This window comes from Lytechinus pictus, chromosome 2, assembly GCF_037042905.1.
Source record: "Lytechinus pictus isolate F3 Inbred chromosome 2, Lp3.0, whole genome shotgun sequence".
Taxonomy (NCBI): Eukaryota; Metazoa; Echinodermata; class Echinoidea; order Temnopleuroida; family Toxopneustidae; genus Lytechinus; species Lytechinus pictus.
Window position 1 is genome coordinate 48,676,712 of NC_087246.1, and position 24,753 is coordinate 48,701,464.

Genomic DNA, 24,753 nt, shown 5'->3' on the forward strand with positions numbered 1-24,753 from the left:
AAACGTGGCGTCCATGCATGCAAAAACGCCGGTGTTAATTTAACACCAGCCTGAAATATATATATATATCGGTGCACACCAGAGAGGTGTTGTTTATTAAGAATCAAACCGATATTGGTTAACACTAATTGGTGTTGCTTAAATGCCAAAGTGGTGTTAGCCTAACGCGAAACCGATACAGATACCAGGCTGGTGTTGACTGAATTAATACCGGCGTTTTTTAAAGGGACCCAGTGCCGACGTGACACAAATATTCTGTGTATTCCTAATCCCGAACATTTTACACATTGCTGCACCCTTGGGGAAAACAAATTCTGCATACGGCCATTGATATCTTCCTGGTATGACAGTACAGCAGGCTTAGTCGCTTACTGTCCAATAGACATAGAACTTTTTTCCATCGAGTCTAGATAATTAATAAATTGCAAGAAATGTGAACAAATTCCTGTGGAGTGCAGTGGATTCCCAAAATCTGCCCATCCTCCTTCTCTGAACTCAATCTTCCCCTGGCATCTTTCCTTCCGCCTCCCATTACATGCCAATATCATTAATATCTCCATGTGCATGTAATTTCAAAACATGTCTTAAATTATCCCTCTCCCCAACATCTGACCATCATTCTTCATTTCCTTTCCAACCCATCACTGGGATATATTTAACGACCGAACTATATCCCCCTTCCCCAATAAATGCTAGTCAAGAGATGTAGATTGCTCGTTGATAAGGCTATATTTTTTGTGAAGATAGAGAGCTATTTATTAAAAACTTTGGAGTACAGGTACTGCAAATCATACTTGTGAGGAAATTGTGGACAAATGTTGAAATTAAGATGTTAGAGTTTCGATGTTGGAGGCAAAAGGAGGAAACATTTGCCGCAGGAGAAAAAAGTTTGATATTCAGAGACAGGCAGAGAGAAAGAAAATAAGACCTGGTGGGTGTTTCATAAAGCTGTTCGTAAGTTAAGAGCGACTTTAAGAACGACTGGTGATCCTTTCTTGTGGTTAATATGCACCATTCAATGTTCATTGGTGATAGCTTAGCGCGTAAGAAAGGTTCACCAGTCGTTCTTAAAGTCGCTCTTAACTTACGAACAGCTTTATGAAACACCCTCCTGGGTTCTGTTTCCTAAAGCCTTGTTATAATAATAAATATACAATTTCTGTAACAAATTTACGATCAGCCAATCAGATCGAATGATTTCAGTAGCTTATAACTGTTATTGTAAATTTGTATTATAACAGGTTTTATGAAACAGGCTCCAGGTATAAGACATAGAAAGGTAAACTGCCAACTCGTCCACTCACCACATGGTCTATTTTCATTAAGTCTAATGTCATTCCGTCCATCAAAATTTCGTCTAACAACTATTTGGTCCAATAACCAGTTGGTCCATTCATTACTTCGGCTAATCAACAGTTCGTCTATGACCATTTCGTCTTACAACCAGTTGGTCTAATACCCATTTCTTTTCATGCGAAAGCCCAATTAACCCTTACCGAATTAGACCAAATAGCTATTGGACCAACCGGTTATTAGACGAAATGGTGAGTGGACGAATTGGTAATTATACCATGTGGATAGTGGACGAACTGATGGTAGACCAAATGATAGTTAACGGGTTGGCAATTGGACAAATTGGCATTAGACGAATCGGAAATAAATCCATAGAAAGAGGGGGGAGGGACAATGATGGGTCTGGTTGAGGTGATCATAAGGGAGCAATCAAGAGCAAAACTTATCAGAATATTAATAATCAATGCATATACAAAATAATCTTTTGTTTATTAAATATATTTAATATTTTTTCATGTAAGTCTGCATATATACAAATGTAAAATATCTTATTATTATACATGTATTTGCTTACAAATTTTACATATTTACAGTAAATCGTATATAGATCAGAATACATTCACTACTGTCATTAAAATATTTACAGCATACACATGTGCAGCAATAGTATATATACTCTCAATGAAAATTCATTTTCAATATCAATCAACATTTTTTAGCTGGAATTTGCTTACACAATGAGAAAATAAAATTTACACCCACAAACATTTCAGATTAAGTATATTTAACATAAAAAATCACTAAAGGTGGTTAAAACCATGCCATTGCTATGGTAATGCAGTTTCCAACACTTGGAAATGGGTAATACACGTCTTTAACCCAAGACACTGTTTTTTTGCCAAATTTCATGAGCACTGGTCAAAAATTGAGGAAGTGATTTGATCCACAATGAGTTTTCTTGGGATTTTGGCCATAATATACTGATACCATGGCAATACAGAGTGTCCTGCATACCTATATATCAAGAATATGTGTGTGCCAAATTTCATGAGCACTAGTCAAAAACGGGATGAAGAAGTTTGACCTGCATAACTTTCACCTAATTTCTGGCTATAATATGCTGTTACCACAACAACAAATTCAAACACATGCAAAAATGTCTTGCACAAGACCAACATATGTGCTAAATTTCATGAGAATTGGTTTACAGCTGAGGAAGTAGTTTGTTCTTCCACATTTGCAACAGACTTGAGGGCACTGCATTTTTTTTTTCTGTAAGACCATTTCAAAAGCAAGGGTTCATTCCTGCAGAAGAGCAGTGATTGCTGAAGTTACAAACTGGCATCGGAAAGCAATGTCTCTTCTGGTTGCCGCTATCAGTGAGGCTGGTGGTTGAGGGCACTGCATTACTTTCTGTAATACCATTTCAAGAGCAAGGGTTCATTCCTGCAGAAGAGCAGTGATTGCTGATGTTACAAACTGGCAGCGGGTAGCCATGTCTCTTCTGGTTGCCTCTATCAGTGTGGCTGGGGGCTGAGGGCGCTGCATTTCTTTCTGCAAGACCATTTCAAGTTCTTGGAGACTCAGGCTCAGACGAGATGTCTTCAAAAGTGCTTTGGCCTGAAAATTGAGAAAGAGAATACAAAAATGTGATATGAGGCATCAGACACGTGTAAGGGATAAGAATTTCAAACCAGAAATAACAATCTAGAACAGGGCGATTTGGGATTTGTCTGAAGGACATCATTCTGAGTTCCACTCTGGAATGTCATCCATGATAACAGCAAGGATGAGTGCAAACATCGGGAAAGTACAGAAAAGACATAACATTGCTAAAACTAGGGAGATACATGTACTTACTTTCTGGCTGTCATAGATGAGAGCGTATAAAGCACTGGTCACTGTGAACTGGGTTTTGAGACATCCATCAGTCAAAGTGGCCAAAAAGAGCTTTACTAATTTATCTGGAATGAATAAAACAACAAATCATATTACTGCAACACATATATTTGAAGCTTTGGCTAGCTTTGCAAAAAGCCAATTTGAAAAGTTTGCAAACCAAGATGAAACATGTGTAGGATTACATTTAGTAGAACTTAAAAATGCTGAAAATAACCACTATATTGAGAATGAAAAGCTATAAGTACAAAGCAAACCACAATTTATAACATAGTGTCTTTGAGTCGTTCATAGAACACATGCTCTGTATGTGATGAAATTAAGATGGCGTTTCCCGTCATTTTTTTTAAAGCACTAAATATATTTTGATACATATCACAGACACATGTGAAAAGTGGGACCTTGCAGCTCAGATTTTTAGCTAGGCTATGCCTTTCACAACAGTTGATACATATTTCACATGCAAATATCTCTTTAAAAAGTTATAAACACTCTTGTTGATCAGTTCTTGCACCTTCCTGCACCCATTCCTACATAGGAATGTAATTTGCTTTGCTAAATATGACTATTCTTCATCAAACACTTGCTACCACAAAGCTGTTCAACAGTCTCAGAACCTGTCCTTAAAGACTCCCTTTTGCTGTCACACTTGAGTGGTCTTTATATGACTTTTTGGGGATTTCCTTTGATTAACTCAAGAATATGGAGAGTATATGCTAAGGCCCGTATTCTGAACTCAGGTTTAACTTACACCATGGTCTAACTCTGTGCTAAAATCATGGGAAGCCAAAAGTGTCAACATTTTTATTAAGTTGTATGTTTCTTATATTTACTGTGCTCTGTGCTCCTGATTCATCGACGGTGAAGACAATCATCTGTTTATACTTCCTAGACAATTATGAATTATTTGAGAGCCAAATGAGCTGAAATATGATATCTCAGCCATTAGTGATTTATGTAACAATTGGCTATCCATACTTAAACCACAACTCTAAACCTGAGTTTAAGTTAAACCCGCCTTCAGAAAAGGGTCCTTAAAGAACTGTCTACAGAAATCACCTGCATATAAAGACTATATTTCTTTCGTCCCTTGTGTGGTCTTTAGGTATAAGATTTACCGTTTTACCATATCAACTTACTATTAGCCACCAATCTTGTTTTATTAGCAGCCAGGTAGCAGAGATTATGTAAAACCAGCAAGGCGGAGTCCTGGAGAGCAGAGACTGGACACTGGGCAAAGTCAATCAACAGATCAAGGGCATCTAAAGATGAGAGGGGGAAAAAAAGTTTCACACAAATTAAAAAAAAAAAAGTATTCAGGAAAGAACTTACCACAATCAAATTACCGGTACTAGTAAAGCAAGAAGAAAAAAGGGGGTGTGGAATTAAAACAAATAACCACATTCAACTTAACATAGTGAAAAAATGTGTAAAGTTGATTTATTTCAAATTTAATTCTTTTTGAGGTCGAGAGGAAAGAAATTTAATTGAATTACATGAATGGGAAAGGGGAGCGATTAAGACATACAACAACAACATCATTGGTATTATCATACACAATCCAGCTCTTGTTTCAATAAAAATAGCCAAGTCCTTTTAGGATTAAGAAACATTTGTCTCTTTAATATGTCTCATTACATGTTTCACACAAAATGTCTCGTTACATTCCATTTTCGAACCAGAAATTTTTTTTTTCCCAACCATCTACTTGATGACAAATACGTTTCACACAAAACAAAGTCTCTTTACATTCCATTTTTGCACCGATTTTTTTCCCAACCATCTACTTGATGACAAACATGTTTCACACAAAACAATGTTTCATTTCATTCCATTTTCGCACCAGTTTTTTTCCTTTTTCCAACCATCTTCTTGATGACAAACACGTTCCACACAAAACAATGTTTCATTTCATTCCATTTTCGCACCTTTGTTTTTTTTTTTCAACCATCTCCTTGATGACAAACATGTTTCACACAAAACAATGTTTCATTTCATTCCATTTTCGCACCAGTTTTTTTCCTTTTTCCAACCATCTACTTGATGACAAACACGTTCCACACAAAACAATGTTTCATTTCATTCCATTTTCGCACCTTTGTTTTTTTTTTCAACCATCTACTTGATGACAAACATGTTTCACACAAAACAATGTCTCTTTACATTCCATTTTTGCACCGTTTTTTTCTCTAACCATCTACTTGATGACAAACATATTTCACACAAAACAATGTCTCTTTACATTCCATTTTTGCACCGTTTTTTTTCTTCCAACCATCTTCTTGATGACAAACATGTTTCACACAAAACAATGTTTCATTTCATTCCATTTTCGCACCTTTGTTTTTTTTTCCCAACCATCTACTTGATGACAAACATGTTTCACACAAAACAATGTTTCATTTCATTCCATTTTTGCACCTTTGTTTTTTTTTCCCAACCATCTACTTGATGACAAACATGTTTCACACAAAACAATGTTTCATTTCATTCCATTTTCGCACCAGTTTTTTTCCTTTTTCCAACCATCTTCTTGATGACAAACACGTTCCACACAAAACAATGTTTCATTTCATTCCATTTTCGCACCTTTGTTTTTTTTTCCCAACCATCTACTTGATGACAAACATGTTTCACACAAAACAATGTCTCATTTCATTCCATTTTTGCACCTTTGTTTTTTTTTCCCAACCATCTACTTGATGACAAACATGTTTCACACAAAACAATGTTTCATTTCATTCCATTTTCGCACCAGTTTTTTTCCTTTTTCCAACCATCTTCTTGATGACAAACACGTTCCACACAAAACAATGTTTCATTTCATTCCATTTTCGCACCTTTGTTTTTTTTTTTCAACCATCTACTTGATGACAAACATGTTTCACACAAAACAATGTTTCATTTCATTCCATTTTCGCACCAGTTTTTTTCCTTTTTCCAACCATCTACTTGATGACAAACACGTTCCACACAAAACAATGTTTCATTTCATTCCATTTTCGCACCTTTGTTTTTTTTTTCAACCATCTACTTGATGACAAACATGTTTCACACAAAACAATGTCTCTTTACACTCCATTTTTGCACCGTTTTTTTTCTCTAACCATCTACTTGATGACAAACATATTTCACACAAAACAATGTCTCTTTACATTCCATTTTTGCACCGTTTTTTTTCTTCCAACCATCTACTTGATGACAAACATATTTCACACAAAACAATGTCTCATTACATTCCATTTTCGCCGTTTTTTTTCTCCAACCATCTTCTTGACGACAAACATGTTTCACACAAAACAATGTTTCATTTCATTCCATTTTCGCACCTTTGTTTTTTTTTCCCAACCATCTACTTGATGACAAACATGTTTCACACAAAACAATGTTTCATTTCATTCCATTTTTGCACCTTTGTTTTTTTTTCCCAACCATCTACTTGATGACAAACATGTTTCACACAAAACAATGTTTCATTTCATTCCATTTTCGCACCAGTTTTTTTCCTTTTTCCAACCATCTACTTGATGACAAACACGTTCCACACAAAACAATGTTTCATTTCATTCCATTTTCGCACCTTTGTTTTTTTTTCCCAACCATCTACTTGATGACAAACATGTTTCACACAAAACAATGTTTCATTTCATTCCATTTTCGCACCAGTTTTTTCCTTTTTCCAACCATCTTCTTGATGACAAACACGTTCCACACAAAACAATGTTTCATTTCATTCCATTTTCGCACCTTTGTTTTTTTTTCCCAACCATCTACTTGATGACAAACATATTTCACACAAAACAATGTCTCATTTCATTCCATTTTTGCACCTTTGTTTTTTTTTCCCAACCATCTACTTGATGACAAACATGTTTCACACAAAACAATGTTTCATTTCATTCCATTTTTGCACCAGTTTTTTTCCTTTTTCCAACCATCTTCTTGATGACAAACACGTTCCACACAAAACAATGTTTCATTACATTCCATTTTTGCACCGTTTTTTTTCCAACCATTTACTTCATGACAAACATGTTTCACACAAAACAATGTCTCATTACATTCCATTTTTGCACCTTTGTTTTTTTCCAACCATCTACTTGATGACAAACATATTTCACACAAAACAATGTCTCATTACATTCCATTTTTGCACCTTTGTTTTTTTTTCCCAACCATCTACTTGATGACAAACATGTTTCACACAAAACAATGTTTCATTTCATTCCATTTTCGCACCAGTTTTTTTCCTTTTTCCAACCATCTTCTTGATGACAAACACGTTCCACACAAAACAATGTTTCATTTCATTCCATTTTCGCACCTTTGTTTTTTTTTTCAACCATCTACTTGATGACAAACATGTTTCACACAAAACAATGTCTCATTACATTCCGTTTTCGCAGTTTTTTTTTTTTTTTCCCAACCATCTACTAGATGACAAACATATTTCACACAAAACAATGTTTCATTTCATTCCATTTTCACACCTTTATTTTTTTTCCCAACCATCTACTTGATGACAAACATCGCAACAATCGTGAGGTTTCCCTCCAGGTAGTTTTATGAGCCTCAAGACCGTTCACATCTCCTTGGAGGGTTCCCATTGCTAAGGAAATGGGGGAACTACGTATGTGGAATGAATGCTGGAGTTGACCATAGGATGACCCGTGGGTACACCACAATCTACCTGACCTAGTTTGGATACCTGTGTCTACTCTCCCCAGAGTACAATAATTTGTATTTCATAATTAACACCATATTGTCTTGCAGAATTTTATCATTTTTTTTCTGTAAGGAGCCACCACATAAAATGTTTCAGATTATGCATTCTCATTATTCAGATTTGATGATCAACCAAACAGTAAAAAAAAAAAAAAAATGCCGCTTACCAATAAGTTGCTATCCCTTTACTGACCCAATAAAATCAATGCACAATCCAACATTTCATCATTCAAATATATTAGTTGCATATTCAGTTTTATACATTTATATTCAATTTCACAGTTGCTGGGAGGAAAGTGGAAGATCTCACAAGATATGGGGGGGGGGGGGACTAGATGAATAAAAAAAGAGAAAATTGTCACATATAAACCACATTGACCAAAATTACAGGACAGTATGGAGAAGAGCCATCAAGGAAATGAACTGTCCAATCCCACAAAATGGAAAAAAAACTCCAAAGTCTTTAAACGCTGTGATAATGATTCAGTTCTAAATATATAAAAGTATTCAGTTTCTTAGACACCTTGTATTCTTTGAGTCTTGAGACAAACAATGATAATCCTGGCAGACGACCAAAAAGCAAGATAATCAATCATTAGTTAGAATAACCTTTTGCTTGGAACCTCAAGAACACAGTAATTACAATTTCCTATTAGCATCACGGTCAATTAATATTAATGGGCAAGGTAGCTGAAGGGTCACAAAAGGGTCAATGGGATATTGCCACAAGGGAAAATCCCCCTTACCTGGAATTTGACCAATAAGGATTTATTATATCAATGGAGGTCAATACACCTCGTCAATCATGTTCGAGAGGAAACACGGACTTGAATTGACATTAAAGTCTCTTTAGGAATACTACCCTCTAATTATGGTTACAATATGACAAAAGTGTTATCAACAATTTTTAGTGTTTCACAGATGAATCACATGTGGGTGATATTTGGATCCTTATGTTCTCTCTCCATCTTGGCAGTAGCTTTACAAAAAATAATGAATCAAAATCATCGTCATCATCAACATCATCTTCATCACCTTCATCATCATCAACATCATCTTCATCATCATCATCATCACCTTCATCACCTTCATCATCATCATCAACATCATCTTCATCACCTTCATCATCATCATCATAATCATCATAATCATCATCTTCATCACCTTCATCATCATCACCTTCATCATCATCATCATCATCATCATCAACATCATCTTCATAATCATCATCATCATTATCAACATCATCTTCATCATCTTCATCATCTTCATCAACATCATCATCATCATTATCATCATCTTCATCACCTTCATCATCATCATCATCATCACCATCATCATCATCATCTTCATCACCTTCGTCATCATCATCATCATCATCATCATCATCATCATCATCATCATCATCATCATACCTCAGTCACATTTCCCCTACAGTGGTGGAGTGCAAGACTATTTTGAAAACCCATGGATAACTGCCCACACTAGTACTTGCACTTACTTCAAGGTGTGTGATTAGCTCATGTATCACTCATAAACACAATAAATCTCACATGCCGTAATGGCAGCGGCCTCCTGAGAGTATCCCAAGTACACTCTCCTATATTTCTACTAGATATACTGTATCATTGATTCGTACCAGGAATTCTCATGATCATCTGTTGCCCTTCCGTTGCAAAAGTCAGGTTGGTCAGGAGCTGTAGCCAGAGGGCAGCAAACGTGTGCAAGCTGGCAGCATTCTTGGTCTGCTTGGAGCTTCTCGGAAGTTTGACCTTGATGAATGACCCCAGAAATCCACTCTGAAAAAAAAAATGAAAATGAGGTAACAAACTGAACAAGTTAATGGCAAGAGTAACGCACTTAATAAGTGTTACTACGATTGTGCTGCATATGTACTTTCAGAATATCACTGTAGCAGAGCTGCCAACCTCTGTTGACCAAAATACATACTGATCCATAATTAAATCATATTTTGAAGGAAAGAACATATTTTGGTACAAAAATTGATGAATTACACATATGAAGCATGCCAATCCAATTTAATAAAAAACATATTTTGCAATAAAAAATCATATTTTGTCACTTTTGATTATGAAAAAACATACAAATATCGTTAAAACATATTAGTTGGCAGCTTTGCTGTAGACTAATTCAGTTGGGGTGATGTGTTTGATGGTAATTTTTAACTAGGGATTTGAAGTATACCTAACATAAGATAATTCATACACTGGCATATCAACACTCTGGCTTACGCAACACCATATTGAAATGATGTTGTTGGAAGCCCCCATTTACGGCTCCCACGAGGTATATTCACCTGTTGAGATTAAGTGTTATTTCAAAGAGAAGAATTTGAATGGCATACATGGGCAGTTACTAGGTTGAGCATGTATCAAAATGTATTCAATCCAGACTCTTGACAATTATATTAATCTAGATTCCAACTAATGAATTGCAATTAACCTCAACAGATGAATGAAATCTGGTGGGTGTTTCATAAAGCTGTTTGTAACTTAAGAGTGACTTTAAAAGTCAAGTCCACCCCAGGAAAATGCTGACTTGAAAAAATAGAGAAAAATCAAACTAGCATAGTGCTGAAAATTTCATCAAAATCGGATGTAAAATAAGAAAGTTATGAAATTTTAAAGTTTCGCTTATTTTTCACAAAACAGTGATATGCACAACTAGGTGGGTCAGTCGATGATGTCCATCACTCACTATTTCTTTTGTTTTTTATTGTTTAAATTATACAATATTTCATTTTTTTATAGATTTGACAATGAGGACCAACTTGACTAGACCATAGAGTATTAAACAATGCAAATACCACACGTTCAGGGAGGAATTAATCGTTGTATCACTTGACAATGAGAAAATTAGAATATTTCATATTTCATATAATAAAATACAAAAAGAAATAGTGAGTGGATGACATCATAGTCTCCTCATTTGCATACCAGCCAGGATGTGCATATTACTGTTTTGTGAAATTAAGCGAAGCTTTAAATGTCATAACTTTCTTATTTTACATCCGATTTTTATGAAATTTTCAGTGTTATGCTTGTTGGATTTTTCTCTTTTTATTCAAATCAACTTTTTGTGGGGTGGACTTGTCCTTTAAGAACGACTGGTGATCCTTTCTTCTGATAAATGATATTCACCATTAATATTCATTGGTGATAATTTAGCATGTAAGAAAGGTTCACCAGTCGTTCTTAAAGTCGCTCTTAACTTACGAACAGCTTTATGAAATGGTCCCCTGTTGTATTTTGGCACGTCAGAAGGCCTATTCATTGAATCTCATTACCTAACACAAATGATGTACTGTCTTGATAAACACTAGACTAAGACTTACAGTACAGAAGCAGTTTTCATTGCTTTGTAACAATAGGGCATTTATACAATAGCAATCACTTAGCAGATGCTTTCTGTAGTGCAGATAAATCTTTTGTCAAAAGCCCTTAACAACAAAACAGCCTTTGTCACAAATCGGTGAATCAAAACAGCAGGGTCATCCTGGACTCTGGACAAACGACATATTTGCAATTTTTTCTCCGGTTCAAATCTTATGACTATGTGCTGTCTCGGTCCACCAACTTTCGACAATGACCTCTAACCTGTCCATTGTGATTTGACTGGCATTTTCAACAGATTCTGAATGTTGCAGAAAGCGTCTGGGAAGTGGATGCTAAAATACGCTCTTGGCGGGCTAAAAAGAGGAGTAATTTGCTTTCTTATTCATAATTGTATCTTTTTACCTTCCATAAGACGTTCCTGCATTCCCCATACCAAACCAGATTGCCAAGGATAGAGAAGACCTGAGCTAGCATATCAGATTCTGATCCTTTCTCAACCTTTAATCTCTCCCTCTCAACCAGTCTTATCAGGTAATGAAGGATCGAGTTACCAGTCTGCCCAGGTCCACAAGAAGCAATTGCTGCACATACTGTAATGCAAAAAAAAAAAAAAAAAATTCCCAAATACATCATCATTATGATTATCCTTTATTCGATTCAATTGGTGTGATATGTGTTTTTTTTTTTAATATATCATTTTTAGTGATTTTGTAACATACATATTTGAACACAGAAAATGGCATCATCACCATTATACCGTATTCAGCAAGTGTCTTATTATGGCCATGATTATTATCAATGCCATCATTATTGTCATCATCATCGTTATCATCATCAACATCTGTGTTATCATCATCATCATAAGCAAAACCCACCACACCACTCACAACCTCACTGTCGTCCTCACATGCACATATATGCGATGCAACGCTACAAAAACCATGGTATGAACTCGCCATCCAAAATCGCTCGCATTAGAGTCCCTTTATAAAACATACGATCAAATCGCCATTCACATCAAACCAAAAATAATTCAGCCACAATATATTTATTTTTGTTAAACATGATTGTTTATTAGAATTTATAATCATGAAAACTTTGAGAACCTTGTGAGAAAAAAAAATAATCGGAAATCTGATGAAACAAAGAGAAATATTGTGCTTGTAAATATCACATAATTACATAATTCTGATTTACATCATAACATTATGGGCAATTCCATAAAATATGTACGTCCGACCCCCTATATGTGGGACCTTCATGAAATTGTTTGTCTCTGATTTTTCGTTCTTTTGACAGTCTGTAATGTTCTCTAGTTGACCATGGCTTGGTCAGTTTATAAAGTGAAGTAAGAAATGGGGTCGGACGTACAAAAAGGTTGATAATAACATGGAATTGCCCTTATGCAAAAATAATTGTTTGAAATACATAAACATACCAACAGGGCACCGGGCAGTGTATGTGGTGAGTAGTAAGAGTGTAGTCATCATGAGCTTGACATCCAAACCAAGCCAAGCCCATAGTTTATGAATGGTTACACCCAAGCCTGCATGGTGAGCTGCCATCTGAAAAATAGAAAAGGTATTACTGATGTTATTCTGTTGGTCAGACAAATGCACTTAAAACATTGTTCCTGTATTAATTTCTAAGCCCCCCCCCCCCCCCCACCATGTGACTGTTACCCTGTCTTTATCTGTTAATATTCAGAAGAGGGTTTTTGTGCAATCATGTGAGATTGTGAGGATAAGAAATAGAGTACCGAAGTGATGACGTCACAAAAACTTTTTTAGCATTTCAGCGTTTTTGATACCATATTTTGTTAGAGCATGATGAAAAAACCCCACTACCAAAATTTGGTGGGAACTGGTCCATGGAGGCCTTAGATATGACCTTATGAATACATAATTAGCCCCACTGAAGTAAGTGTATTATTTAGAACCAGGCCAATAATACATTGACTTCAATGGGGCTAATTATGTATTCATGAGGTCATATCTCTATATGATTACCTTGACATCATGGCTATTCACCATAATACTGTTCAGAAGATCAAAGGAAGAATGGAGCTCGATGAATAATGGATCCTCCTGTAAACAATATACAAGTAAAACATATATTAAATTTTTCATTTTGTTCCTTTATTATAGATTTTCAAAGAACTGTCAAGTAGTTTTCATGTTTATTACTTAATGATGAATATTTGAGAAATCAATTATCATTGACTTCACCATCATCATCCATCATCATCACTACTATCATAATCACAATCATTATCATCACCAGCATTATCATCACTACCATCATCATCACCACCACCACCGTCATCATCACCATCACCATCATCATCACTATCAATACCTTCTTCTTAGCACCAGTCTTATCCATGTGAAGACTCTCTAGGGTGAGTTTGGTGTGGATCTGTTTCAGAGTGTCAACAGTGGTCTCAACTAGCCCAGCTGAAAGAATAAAGCAATAAAAAAATTGCCTGTATTTCCAAATAAAGGTAAAATGAAGGGACAGTGGCACCAAAAAGACTCATTGAAAATGGATTAGTTCTTAAATCCAGAATCAATCAGGTAAGAACACCAAGTACCTCAGTAACAGCTCTAATATACAATAATAAGTTCATGCTAAGACAGTGAGCACACAGTCTTGCCAATAGGCTGAATGATGTCACCATACTTAAACCCTTAGTTAACTGGATGGGGGGGGGCAATTTGTAAATTTTAAAGTGTGATAGTTTTAAATTGTCAAGTGTTATACCCATTACATAAAATTGCTCAATTTGCAGAGCTACCAACCTTTAAAAGTAAAAAAATAGAAGCTCAAAAGTCATAATTTTGACATAAAAATCATAATTTCATATGCACTACATGGTATTATAAATTTCTTTGAAGAGGAAATATAGAGAACAGAGTCCTTAAAAAGATATGAATCCTCTTAATTTTAAGGCTCAGATTCAGAATCATCTCTAGTACTCTTCCTTTTGCGTAAATCCATGATAAATCCAAGAGGGAAAAACCACAAGATCGAGTCGGTATTTAAGCATGTGATGACAACATTCAGAGTGATGTTAACAAAGATAAATGATCATGCATCTGAAGAGCATCAATGGCCGCCTTCAGATGAGTTCCCCACTGCCCAATGTATTACTACATAGTATTAAATGTTAACATACTTATTTGCCCTCAAAAGTGTAATAATTAAGGTCAAAAGCATAATTGCATAATTTGACATGAAAATCGTAATAATGATTTTTTTAATAGTTGGCAGCTCTGCAATTGTTTTTATTGAGTAGAGGGTTTTTCACTAACCAGCTAGTGCTTGGCTCTTGGCTGTATCTGAGATGGAGAGGAGGACCTTGAGAGCCGAGAAGACGGCTGGTTTTTCCTGGGCTAGAACGGGTCCGGTAGACCTAGGAAGGGAGCCATCGTAGGCCTTCAACAAGGTCTCACCTAAATCATTACCAGTAGAGGTACCTGATGGTAATGGTAATAATAAAAACAATATAATAATAATAATATCCCCTTTACCAGGTCCTTTGGAGAGGACCTTAAGCCGTCAGTCCTGTGGTTGCTTGCTTACAATCATTCATGCTTTCTTGGCAATCAGGTAAAAAAATCACTACCATTTACCATTTAATACTAATACTAATAATACTAACACTACTAATAACAACAACAACCACAACAATAACAATAATAATACTACTCCTCTACTGCGCTTGATACTTGGCATCATATTATTACCCCGGCTGTAGATGAGCCGCCATAATAGTGCTGCAGCGTTCAAGGAATAAGTCCTACCAGGTACCTACTCATTTTACCTGGGTCAAGTGCAGTACAATGTGGGTAAATTTCTTGCTGAAGGAAAACACGCCATGGCTGGGATGCAAACCCACGTCCCTCTGATTGAAAGACGAGATTTGTAACCACTAGACCACGACACCCCAAGGTATACAGGATTGATGGGTGGAGAGAAAGAAACATCAAGAAATAAAAAGGAGGTAAAGAGGTATAAACTTCATAAATAATAATAACCAAACATGCTGCATATATAATTTAAATTCAATGTTTCTTAGCGTTGCAAACCATTTCCGTGGCTTTAGCATGGCTAACCTGATCAAGTGTAAGTCCGAACATTCAAGGAATTTTTTTCCTACTGGGTACCTATTAATTACACATGGGTAGAGAGTGGCAAATGTAGATAAATGCCTTGCCAAAGGAAGCAGGTGCAGCAGGGGGATTTGAACTCTGGACCTTGTGGTTCAGAGTCAGGAGACTTATCCGCTGAGCTACAACACAGGTACATTTAGTAAGAGAAAACAGAGTAAGAGAAATGGGTATATAGAGGAAAGAAGTAGAGAAATTGATAAATGAATGGATAATTAAGTAAATGAATTAGTATTTCATTGTAAATAATTTAATAAAATATACAAATAAATAATTAATTATTACTTGAACATCTAAATTATACCAACCTTCCTGATCTTTTCTCTCATCGAGCAGCCCTGCCAGGAGAGATTTCTCATCTTGACCTTCCGCGGCTGCCTCCTCGTACCCCTCCTCAAGGCTCCTGGTAGATGATCTCCTTGTCTCCTCCTCCTGCTCCGCCTTGGTGAGGATGGTGGAGAGGAAGTTGAGAGCGGCGATGCGGGTCGATGCAGGACTGGGCTTGCTTACTACAGAGATGATGCAATCTACAACAAGTGATAATAATAATAACAATAACATCAGCAATACTAGGCACTTTAATAGCTACAATACTACTTATGCTTTCTACTTCTTCAACTAGTTAATACCAATGCCACTTCTACTACGGCTACTACCACTACTACTGTTACTATCATCACCAACACCACCTCTACTTCTATTACATTTACTGATACCAACCAGTGGCGGTTGGCAGATTTGATTATGACTCTCAAAAGGGGGGGGGGGGATGGGCCGGATGCCCCCCCACTTGGTAATGTAAATATGCCATTCTTACATAAGTGTGCCCCCCCTTGAAAGTTACCACAAAAAATTTAAATGGGAATATGTGGTCTATAAAAAGTGAGGACCTACTTCTTTGCTTGTCAAATTTTAAGTGGACACAATTAATTTTTTTTTTTTTGTGATTTTTTTTTTGGGGGGGGAGGGCTTGTCAAATTTTCATCGGGAAAATGTGTGCCCCCCCCCCCTGGAAAATCCTGGATCCACCCTTGCTACCAACACCACCATCATCACCACTACCACTAATACCAATAAGACACTACATGTATGTAGAAATATACAACGCAAGTAATTTTTGAATGCCCATTATTACTTTCAGAAATACCGGAGATAAAAAGGAAAAGAAGAAATTGCAGATCTAACTTGTTATTCACATCAGCGCATCTGTTTGATTAATTGATGTGATATAAGTAGGACCAGCTTGGGATGCCATAATCTCTGTTGTGATAAATTACTAGTTACGGAGCCAGGCCTTGGAAGGAGAAATTATCAGTATGCGCTCTTACATACAGGTAACTTAAACATGATCAGTACTGTACCATCACCATCACCACCACCACCACCATCACCACCACTACCACCACCACCACCACTACCACCACCACCACCACCATCACTACCACCACCACTACCACCATCACCACCACCACCACTACCACCACTACCACCACAATCACCACCACTACCACTACCACCACCATCACCACCACTACCACTACCACCACCACTACCACCACCACCACCACCACCACCACTACCACTACCACCATCACCATCACCATCACCACCACCACCACCACCATCACCACCACTACCACTACCACCACCACTACTTCAGCATTTTTTTGGTAGAGTTCCTTACCAGTGATATAATTCCAGCTCTTTCCAAGGAGAGTATTAAGATGTTCTAACCCTGAAAGGTGAGCAAGCGTTGTCAGGAACTCAAATGATATCCTCCAAAGTTCATGGATTTCACCTAACAGTTTCGTATCTGTATCAGAAAAGTTAAAAGACAAAAACGAACTTGCATATTTGTATTTTTCATATCAATCATGGTAATTAAAATTCAGTCTTTTGAATATGCCCAACATCTACACAACCGCATATTCTCACACTGATGCACCCTCATCTCATTTTGTACTCATATCCAATAGATATGCGGCGAAAGTCAAGGTTTATTCATTGTCAATTTGATAATATATAGTTTTGCAAGTATGTGACATGTATGAAAAGGCATTCACTTTACCTTTCAACGAGTAAATGATATCATAGTTTCTTGACCTACATTACTAGCATCCATAGAAAAAGTCACATAAAAAAACAATTTTTTTTCAAGACTTATTAAGTGATCCTACAGTGAAAAACAAAATTATCAACTTCTTCTGCTTCTGTGATAGCATATCACAGTATCAAGAAAGTCAACTGAAAGAGAGAGTGAGACAAGGGGAGGAGTCTTGTTTACTGATACACTAAACAAAATAAAAGGGACTATTGATTTTTTTTGTGAACAATCAGAAGAACATATTCTGCAATCAAACACTGAGCAGGTGTGCTACATCACTTTTTAACCTCCAAATGAGGGTTTTGCTAAATTATGTAACAAACAGAGGGTTTATGAGTCAATGCACAAAGAGTTGATTTACAGGTACATTCCTAAAACCCATCGCTCCCTTGAATTTTTATGAGTATTTTGAGCTGAAAGAAATATATATTGCCTGAAGCCTATAACAACTCAAAATACTCTAACCAGAGCAACTTGGAGAACTTCTGTGTAGGATACAAAATACCTATAACACATATTTATGGTTTTACACTTATCAGTGATATCTGAAATGCATATGGTGATCCTGACCTCCTTGTTCTGGCAGCTGAATAGCAAGAATCCGACAGCACTTGGCAATGAGCTTCCCATCATGCAATGCATCGAGCAAGGTGGGCGTGTCCTGTTGCAAGCAAGCCAGATACAGCCTGAGGACAGCTGCACACATAGAGGTCTGTCTGCACAGTTGTACCTGGCTGGCGTAGTGGGATTTGGGGGAGTGGCGAGGGTCCGTTGGCAAGGGGGTGTGGTCTGCAGACGAAGAAGAGGGTGTGGCTTCTTGGAGGAATGACTGGATGCGGTTGACATTGATGACTCTGGAATGATAAAAAATGATATCTGGATGAAATGTGTTCTGCGTGCAATCAAGATTTAAGATTTTTAAAATAATTTCTAGGTTTGAAAACAGACAATTTCCCCTATTGTAATGTGCCTTTCCTTGTACTTATCTTTACTTTTTGTTTTTTCTGTTTTTTAAGTGCCTTGAGCATTTATTTAAAATGGGGGAAAAGACGCTATATAAATCCAATTTTTTATTATCATTAATTTAACATTGTTGATTCGGAAGCATATGACATTTAACTTCTGAAATTTGTATGTAAAACAATGTGATTTAATCAAGTCACTGTCACTTTCTGTAGGGCTAACCAAGCTCTATTAAGCACACACTGGAAATGCACAAACTCATTTCATAAAACTTGTTATAATAACAAATTTACAATCACAATTTTTTAAGCTACAGAAATAATTAAATTTGATTGGCTAAAAGTATGCATTTGTTACAAAGGATACTGGAGCAGAGTACGTGTGCATTTATGCTTTAAAGGACCTATGAAGGGGATTATCAATAAACAATTCTTCATTCCTGCCAAAGATGCAGAGAAATGAAGGAAATATTAAGCTTTTACCCTTGTAAAGTCTGGAGGATGTTTTCCTTTGTAATCGCATGGACCGCATCACTTGGTATGACGGCTAAGAGGTTGGCGAGGAGACATGTTGTAGAGGTCACTAGACCGGGGGTCACCACGCTCTCAAAGCGACCTACCGTGATCCCAGAGGAGGAAGAGGAGACGGTGTCTTGGGACGATATTGAATGACCTGCCAAGAAAGAAAATTAGGTTTATCTCATTAAATGTCCACATGGCTTATAAGTTCTATTTTTTCAATTTCAACATGCAAGCTCACAATTGATTAAAATGCAGTATATAGATAACAGAGAAAATGGTAATAGATATGATGGGTAATTGCACATAAATAAAAGTCCATAACACTCTTTAAGGGAATAATGTAAAATTTGTGAAATGTCTCGATTGCTATATGTTTCCTTCAACTATTTTGAAAAAAAAAGTGTTACCAAGATGTTCAAAATGACTCTAATGATAAAACTCAACACATTTCTGTTTTTATTTGAATTTATTGATTCATTTACTTATTTACTTAGCTCTTTCCCTGTAAATATAATCAAGATTAATTGTCAGGTATCACATACCTTCTGGTGATCTCATTTCTAGATGTGTCCTCCCTCTATCATCCTGAATAAACATACAAACAAAGAATGGGATAAGTGACAAATAGACCAACATTGCAACAATAAGTATTCGTAATTATGAAATAAAATATGAGGCGTTTATTTGGAGGGAGAAGACGTGTTTTTGCTTTGCTCTGAATATTGTCAACAAATAGCCAAAAGCACTTGAAAATGACTGCTAAATTTTACATCGTGTGAAAGCTGATTGGACACCAAAGCCAGTGATGTGATTTTTATTGTTTGACTTTTGTAGACTGCGACGTTATCGTCGGTAAGAACATTAATTTTCTTCAATTTTAACATTCAATATTGTTTGAAAATCAACATCACGCCCGAGATACTAACGCGCATCACTAAGACGCATATGACTTTACGCTAAAAGGCATCTTTGAAGTGCAACATCCATCTCCATCCATCTCATCCAAATCAGGTCAGGTCAGAGTGACGTCATCGATAAACAGTGTATGCCAGGACCTAAGAAAAATCAATCCACAACGTTCGAAGATTTCATTGAAATCAAGTCTGAACTTCAAAAACTAAACGAAACACTAACATCACAACTCAATGAAATTAAATCTGGTCAAGATGAGCTTCAGAAATCTGCTGAGTTTTTTAGCGATAAAGTGGATGAGCTCACCTGCGAGGTGAAAAGGTTGAGTAGTGAGAATGCTTCTATGAAGAAGGAAAATGAGCATCTGAAAGCAAAGATGACGACACTTGACTCCCAAGTGAATGACTTGGATCAATATCATAGAAGGATCAACTTAGAAGTGGCAGGTGTCCCTGAAAAGGAAGGTGAGGATGTGAGGGAGGCTGTCCTTCACGTCATGAAGAAAATTTCACCAGAGGTATCCAACGACATTGATGTGACACATCGACTTGGTCAGAGAAGAGAAGGTGGTCCACCAGACCAATCATCGTTAGATTCACGACCAGAAGGATGAGGGATACTCTATACTCAGGCCGTAAAAAACTGAGGGAAACATCAACCCGTCACCTGGGATTCTCAAGAGATGAAGGAAAGGTGTTCCTCAACGAAAATCTAGCCCCAGCTAAGAAGTCTCTCCTGAAGAAGGCGAATGACGAGAGAAAGAAGGCGGGATACAATTTCTTATGGACAATGAATGGCACCGTTCTGGTGAGGAAGAGCCCGAATGTTCCATCGGTTGCTATTCATCGAGAAGAGGATCTGAACAAAATTAAGTAAAACTCTCTCACTCATATGTATATATTACTGATGTTTTATGTAAATAATGATTGACTTTGATATGATTACGAACATTTCCAATGATTCCAATGATGTTATTTATGATATTGGTGCTAATAATGATGAACTTAAAATTGATTTAGATCCAAATGATGGGGCTTCGAGTGTCATATCCTCAAACTACTACACTCAGGCTTCAGCCAAAAACATTTTCAAAGGTTTACCTTCTTCCTGCTTGTCTATTTTGCATCTAAATGTCAGAAGCCTTAACAAAAATTTTGAACAATTTCGTTTATTTATAGATAACTCAGGTGTTTCCCAAATTCAGTAATAGGTTTAACTGAGACATGGCTGTCAGATAAATACATTAATATGAATACACTCCCAGGTTATGATATACTTACAAATAATCGTGTTGATAAAATTGGTGGTGGTGTTGCAATTTTTGAAGGTTAAAGATTTATATTCTTTTCAACTTGGACAGTTAATGTACAAGTTTATCAATAAACAATTACTGTTACCTTTTAATGATATGTTTGTAAAAAATGATACAATTCATAAGCACTTCACTCGCCAGGCGAGTTCCTTTCATTTACCTCTGAATAGAACATCGTTTGCACAGAAGACATTTGTTTTTACTGGTCCAAAATTATGGAATTCTTTTTCAAAGGATATTATACAATGTAATTCAATATAAAATTTTAAAGGAAAACTTAAAAATATCTTCTGAATTCATATTAGATTATCGTTTTTTCCCAGAGTAATGTAATTCAGAACTTAATATGTAAATGTGTTTATTAATTTCTCTTTGTATATATGTTTAATCGTTTTATGATTTCTGTATACAGTGTATACTGAATCATTTATTTTTATTATCATTTATTTATTTGTATTTTTATTTGTTCATTTTTTATTCATTATATATATATATATATATATTGTTTATTTCTTTATCTTATTTTTTATTCATAAAATGTACTTATAATAGGGGGCCTTCACCCTACAAGCTTTGCTTTTTAGTTGGTCTCCTTCCCTTTCGATCTCATGGTATTATCGTATTATAAAAAATGATTTAAATGTTATATTTTGTAAATATGTATATTGAACTATCATTGTAAATGTAAAAAGATTGAAAGAGAAAATAAATGAATTGAATTGAAAATTGAAATTGAATGTAATGCAAATGTGATATGTGCACTTTGACCTCTTGACTAACAGAGTCTCATACAACATGTATTATATTTTCAGGTGGCAATAGATACATAATGGGTGATTTCAAGTACGGTGTTGAAATTGGGTGTTGGTATTGTCACAACACCAACACCAGCTTCAACACCGTACTTGAAATAAGGCTAGTGTTGGGGTTGACCTTGGAAAATATGGCATATTTCCTGCAGTTCTTGTTGAACATTGTCTGTTGAACCAAGCATTACAGTTGGTATTGATGTGTAATTTCCCCATTCACCAACACCGACCTCCAGAGATTGGGAAAATCGTGATTTCAACTTTGGTGTTGATGATCTGCAGCTCATGAAGAGGCGGAGAACAGGATGAAACATCACCGTTAAATTAGCTTTTACAGTTAAGATGAGTTAATGAAAAGTAATATTATTTCTTTTGGATTCTTGCAGTGACTTTAGCCTTTGCATTCTGTACAAGATTTTGCTGCAATTTTCTCCGATGTCACTTTTGTCGTCGAGACTTTCTCGCATACAGTTGAGGTGATCGTCAGCATAGCGCAGAGTTATGACGTAATAAGTTATCAATTAAGCAATCAGTATTCCTTTGAACCCAGCTCAGTGTTGGAGCTTGGTTCAGCAGCCTTTTCACACTTTCAACACCAACACCGAACTTGGAATCACCCAATATCTCAAAATGAATGAATGTTCTATGTATGTTTTACCTGTGACCTCTGACCTCTTGACTGACTTGGTCTTACACTGCCCTCATTCTCTGATGAATCTGTAGAAAGAAAAAAAAATGGAAGAAAAAACAAACATGGAAAATAAATTCTTCTTAGCTTCAATATCCAATATTACTAAAAGTAAGCAACAAGATTAGTCAACTGGAATAGAAATTGATAATAATGGGGGAACAAAACTAAAAGAGAGAGAAAGAAAAATATATACATAAACAGAAAGAAGAAAGAACACATTAGAGAGGAGAGGGAGAGGAGAGATAGATCCATAGATAGAAAGATTGGTAGCAAGAGGGTGGGGGTGTGAAAAGAAATGGAGGGAGAAAGAAAAATAGAATGAGAGAGAGAGAGAGAGAGAAAGAGAAGGGAGTCAAAACCCAGATAACAAAAGCAATGCAATGAAAGAAATTGTATGAAAGAGACTAAAGGAAAAACAAAGTCACATGTCAAGGTGACATTAGGTTACAATAAATAAGACATGCAGACAAAAGATCCATTTGTAAAATAAGTCTTGCCCTTATCTATATCTTGATTCCATTAACTGCACACCAAGCATCTATCAATTCCCCCCTCCCACACTGATGAAAGCCACTTACCTGGTGTGGTGAGTGTAGGTGGTCCACTCTGTGTGCTTGACGATGGCAGAGTGGAATCTTCCACTATGCTGATGGGTTGGATGGTAGCATCCGGGTAGTAGTGGGTGAACATGGTTGCTACCTCAGGAAAGAAGCGATGGTACTGGAGTAGAGCATTGACCGCAGAGAGTCCAGCGATACCGATCTAAACAGGGGCAGACATAATAATAATACTAATACTAATAATAGGCATTTATATTGCGCCATCTGTCTAGAAACATACATAATTATATAATCTTATGTATCTCCTAAACATTTTGAAATTAAACGAATATATTCTACAAAAGTGTAAATTTAAAGCTAAAGAAAATATATTTTTTTAACACATACAAATGTATAAATCATTTTTTTTGTATAAGGCAAACAAAATGCATCCATGAAGCATCCCACAACACTGATCATCATTCTAAATAATCAAACGTGGTGCGTCTGCATGTGAAAAAGATCTGAGGCCTGCTTCATTAGGAGTAACCAATGTAACTTTGCCATTATGGTTATTACCATGGTTACATGGCTCAATAGCCAATCAAAATCGAGGTGTCCAATGTAATTGTAATAATGACAAAATTACACATACCTCGCACTAGAATGGTCTATCAACTTACCTTTTGTTGATTGTCAGAGTGTCTGGACTTCTGACCTTTGGGTGGGTCATCTGATTTAAACGGCTGCAGCAGCAGGTTAGCTAGAAATGATGCTGCCTGCACAGTAGATAGGTCAAAGCATGGGAAAGAAATGAAGCAGTGGATATTGACACTGTTTCGTGTATTTGTGTCTGCATTACCTTCTTTAACAAACATATTACTGGAATGGCTAGGGTTCATCATAACAATTAATAACATTAAAAAAATTTTTTTTAATGAAAATCACCTCAATGATTGGTGATCTAGAAGTAATAAATTGGTGCAATCTGTGATGGATGCAAGATTATGTCAATTCTCAAGAACACTATACTATGCTCCAACTTACATGTTCTAGAATCAAGGAAAATTTCACCTCAAATCAATTGAATTTACACTATCCAAGCTTATTCTAAAGTACTTTGGAAAAAAATTACAAGACAAAAACACATTGATATTTTCACAAAACACAATATAGCAGACATTGAACTTTTAGAGAAAATTCAATTAAAGACATGAATAAAGATGCACATGTTAACAGCACAAAAGTAAACAAGGACCATGTAATGAGAAACTGCAAAGGTACATCTGACCCTTGAAAAACAAGACTAAAGTTTGAAACAGTGAAAAAAATAATGAAATAAAATTGAAATAATACAATAAGTGAGATAGATTTCTTATATTGATTTCTCATTTTTCCACTGTTTGAATAAGAAAACTTTTTTCCTTAAGACTTTCATAAGAAAGAATGAACAAACG

At 36.1% G+C, this 24,753-nt stretch overlaps 1 protein-coding gene across 1 annotated transcript in view; it reads right to left on the reverse strand.

Annotated features, from left to right (window-relative positions):
* Nucleotides 1–1,779: 1,779 nt before the first annotated feature.
* Nucleotides 1,780–24,753, reverse strand: part of LOC129254111 (rotatin-like) — a 53,481-nt gene continuing 30,507 nt past the window's right edge. Inside the window, exons 29-45 of the mRNA XM_064095005.1 lie at nucleotides 23,980–24,075; nucleotides 23,336–23,519; nucleotides 22,725–22,783; nucleotides 19,576–19,618; nucleotides 18,995–19,184; nucleotides 18,120–18,403; nucleotides 17,130–17,258; nucleotides 15,754–15,972; nucleotides 14,588–14,752; nucleotides 13,632–13,729; nucleotides 13,283–13,360; nucleotides 12,712–12,838; nucleotides 11,676–11,863; nucleotides 9,557–9,716; nucleotides 4,332–4,454; nucleotides 3,154–3,257; nucleotides 1,780–2,913 (exon numbers count right to left, since the gene is read on the reverse strand). Of these exons, the coding sequence (XP_063951075.1) occupies nucleotides 2,734–2,913; nucleotides 3,154–3,257; nucleotides 4,332–4,454; nucleotides 9,557–9,716; nucleotides 11,676–11,863; nucleotides 12,712–12,838; nucleotides 13,283–13,360; nucleotides 13,632–13,729; nucleotides 14,588–14,752; nucleotides 15,754–15,972; nucleotides 17,130–17,258; nucleotides 18,120–18,403; nucleotides 18,995–19,184; nucleotides 19,576–19,618; nucleotides 22,725–22,783; nucleotides 23,336–23,519; nucleotides 23,980–24,075 (2,427 nt within the window). The 3' untranslated portion in view covers nucleotides 1,780–2,733. The remainder of the gene's footprint in view (nucleotides 2,914–3,153; nucleotides 3,258–4,331; nucleotides 4,455–9,556; nucleotides 9,717–11,675; nucleotides 11,864–12,711; nucleotides 12,839–13,282; nucleotides 13,361–13,631; nucleotides 13,730–14,587; nucleotides 14,753–15,753; nucleotides 15,973–17,129; nucleotides 17,259–18,119; nucleotides 18,404–18,994; nucleotides 19,185–19,575; nucleotides 19,619–22,724; nucleotides 22,784–23,335; nucleotides 23,520–23,979; nucleotides 24,076–24,753) is intronic.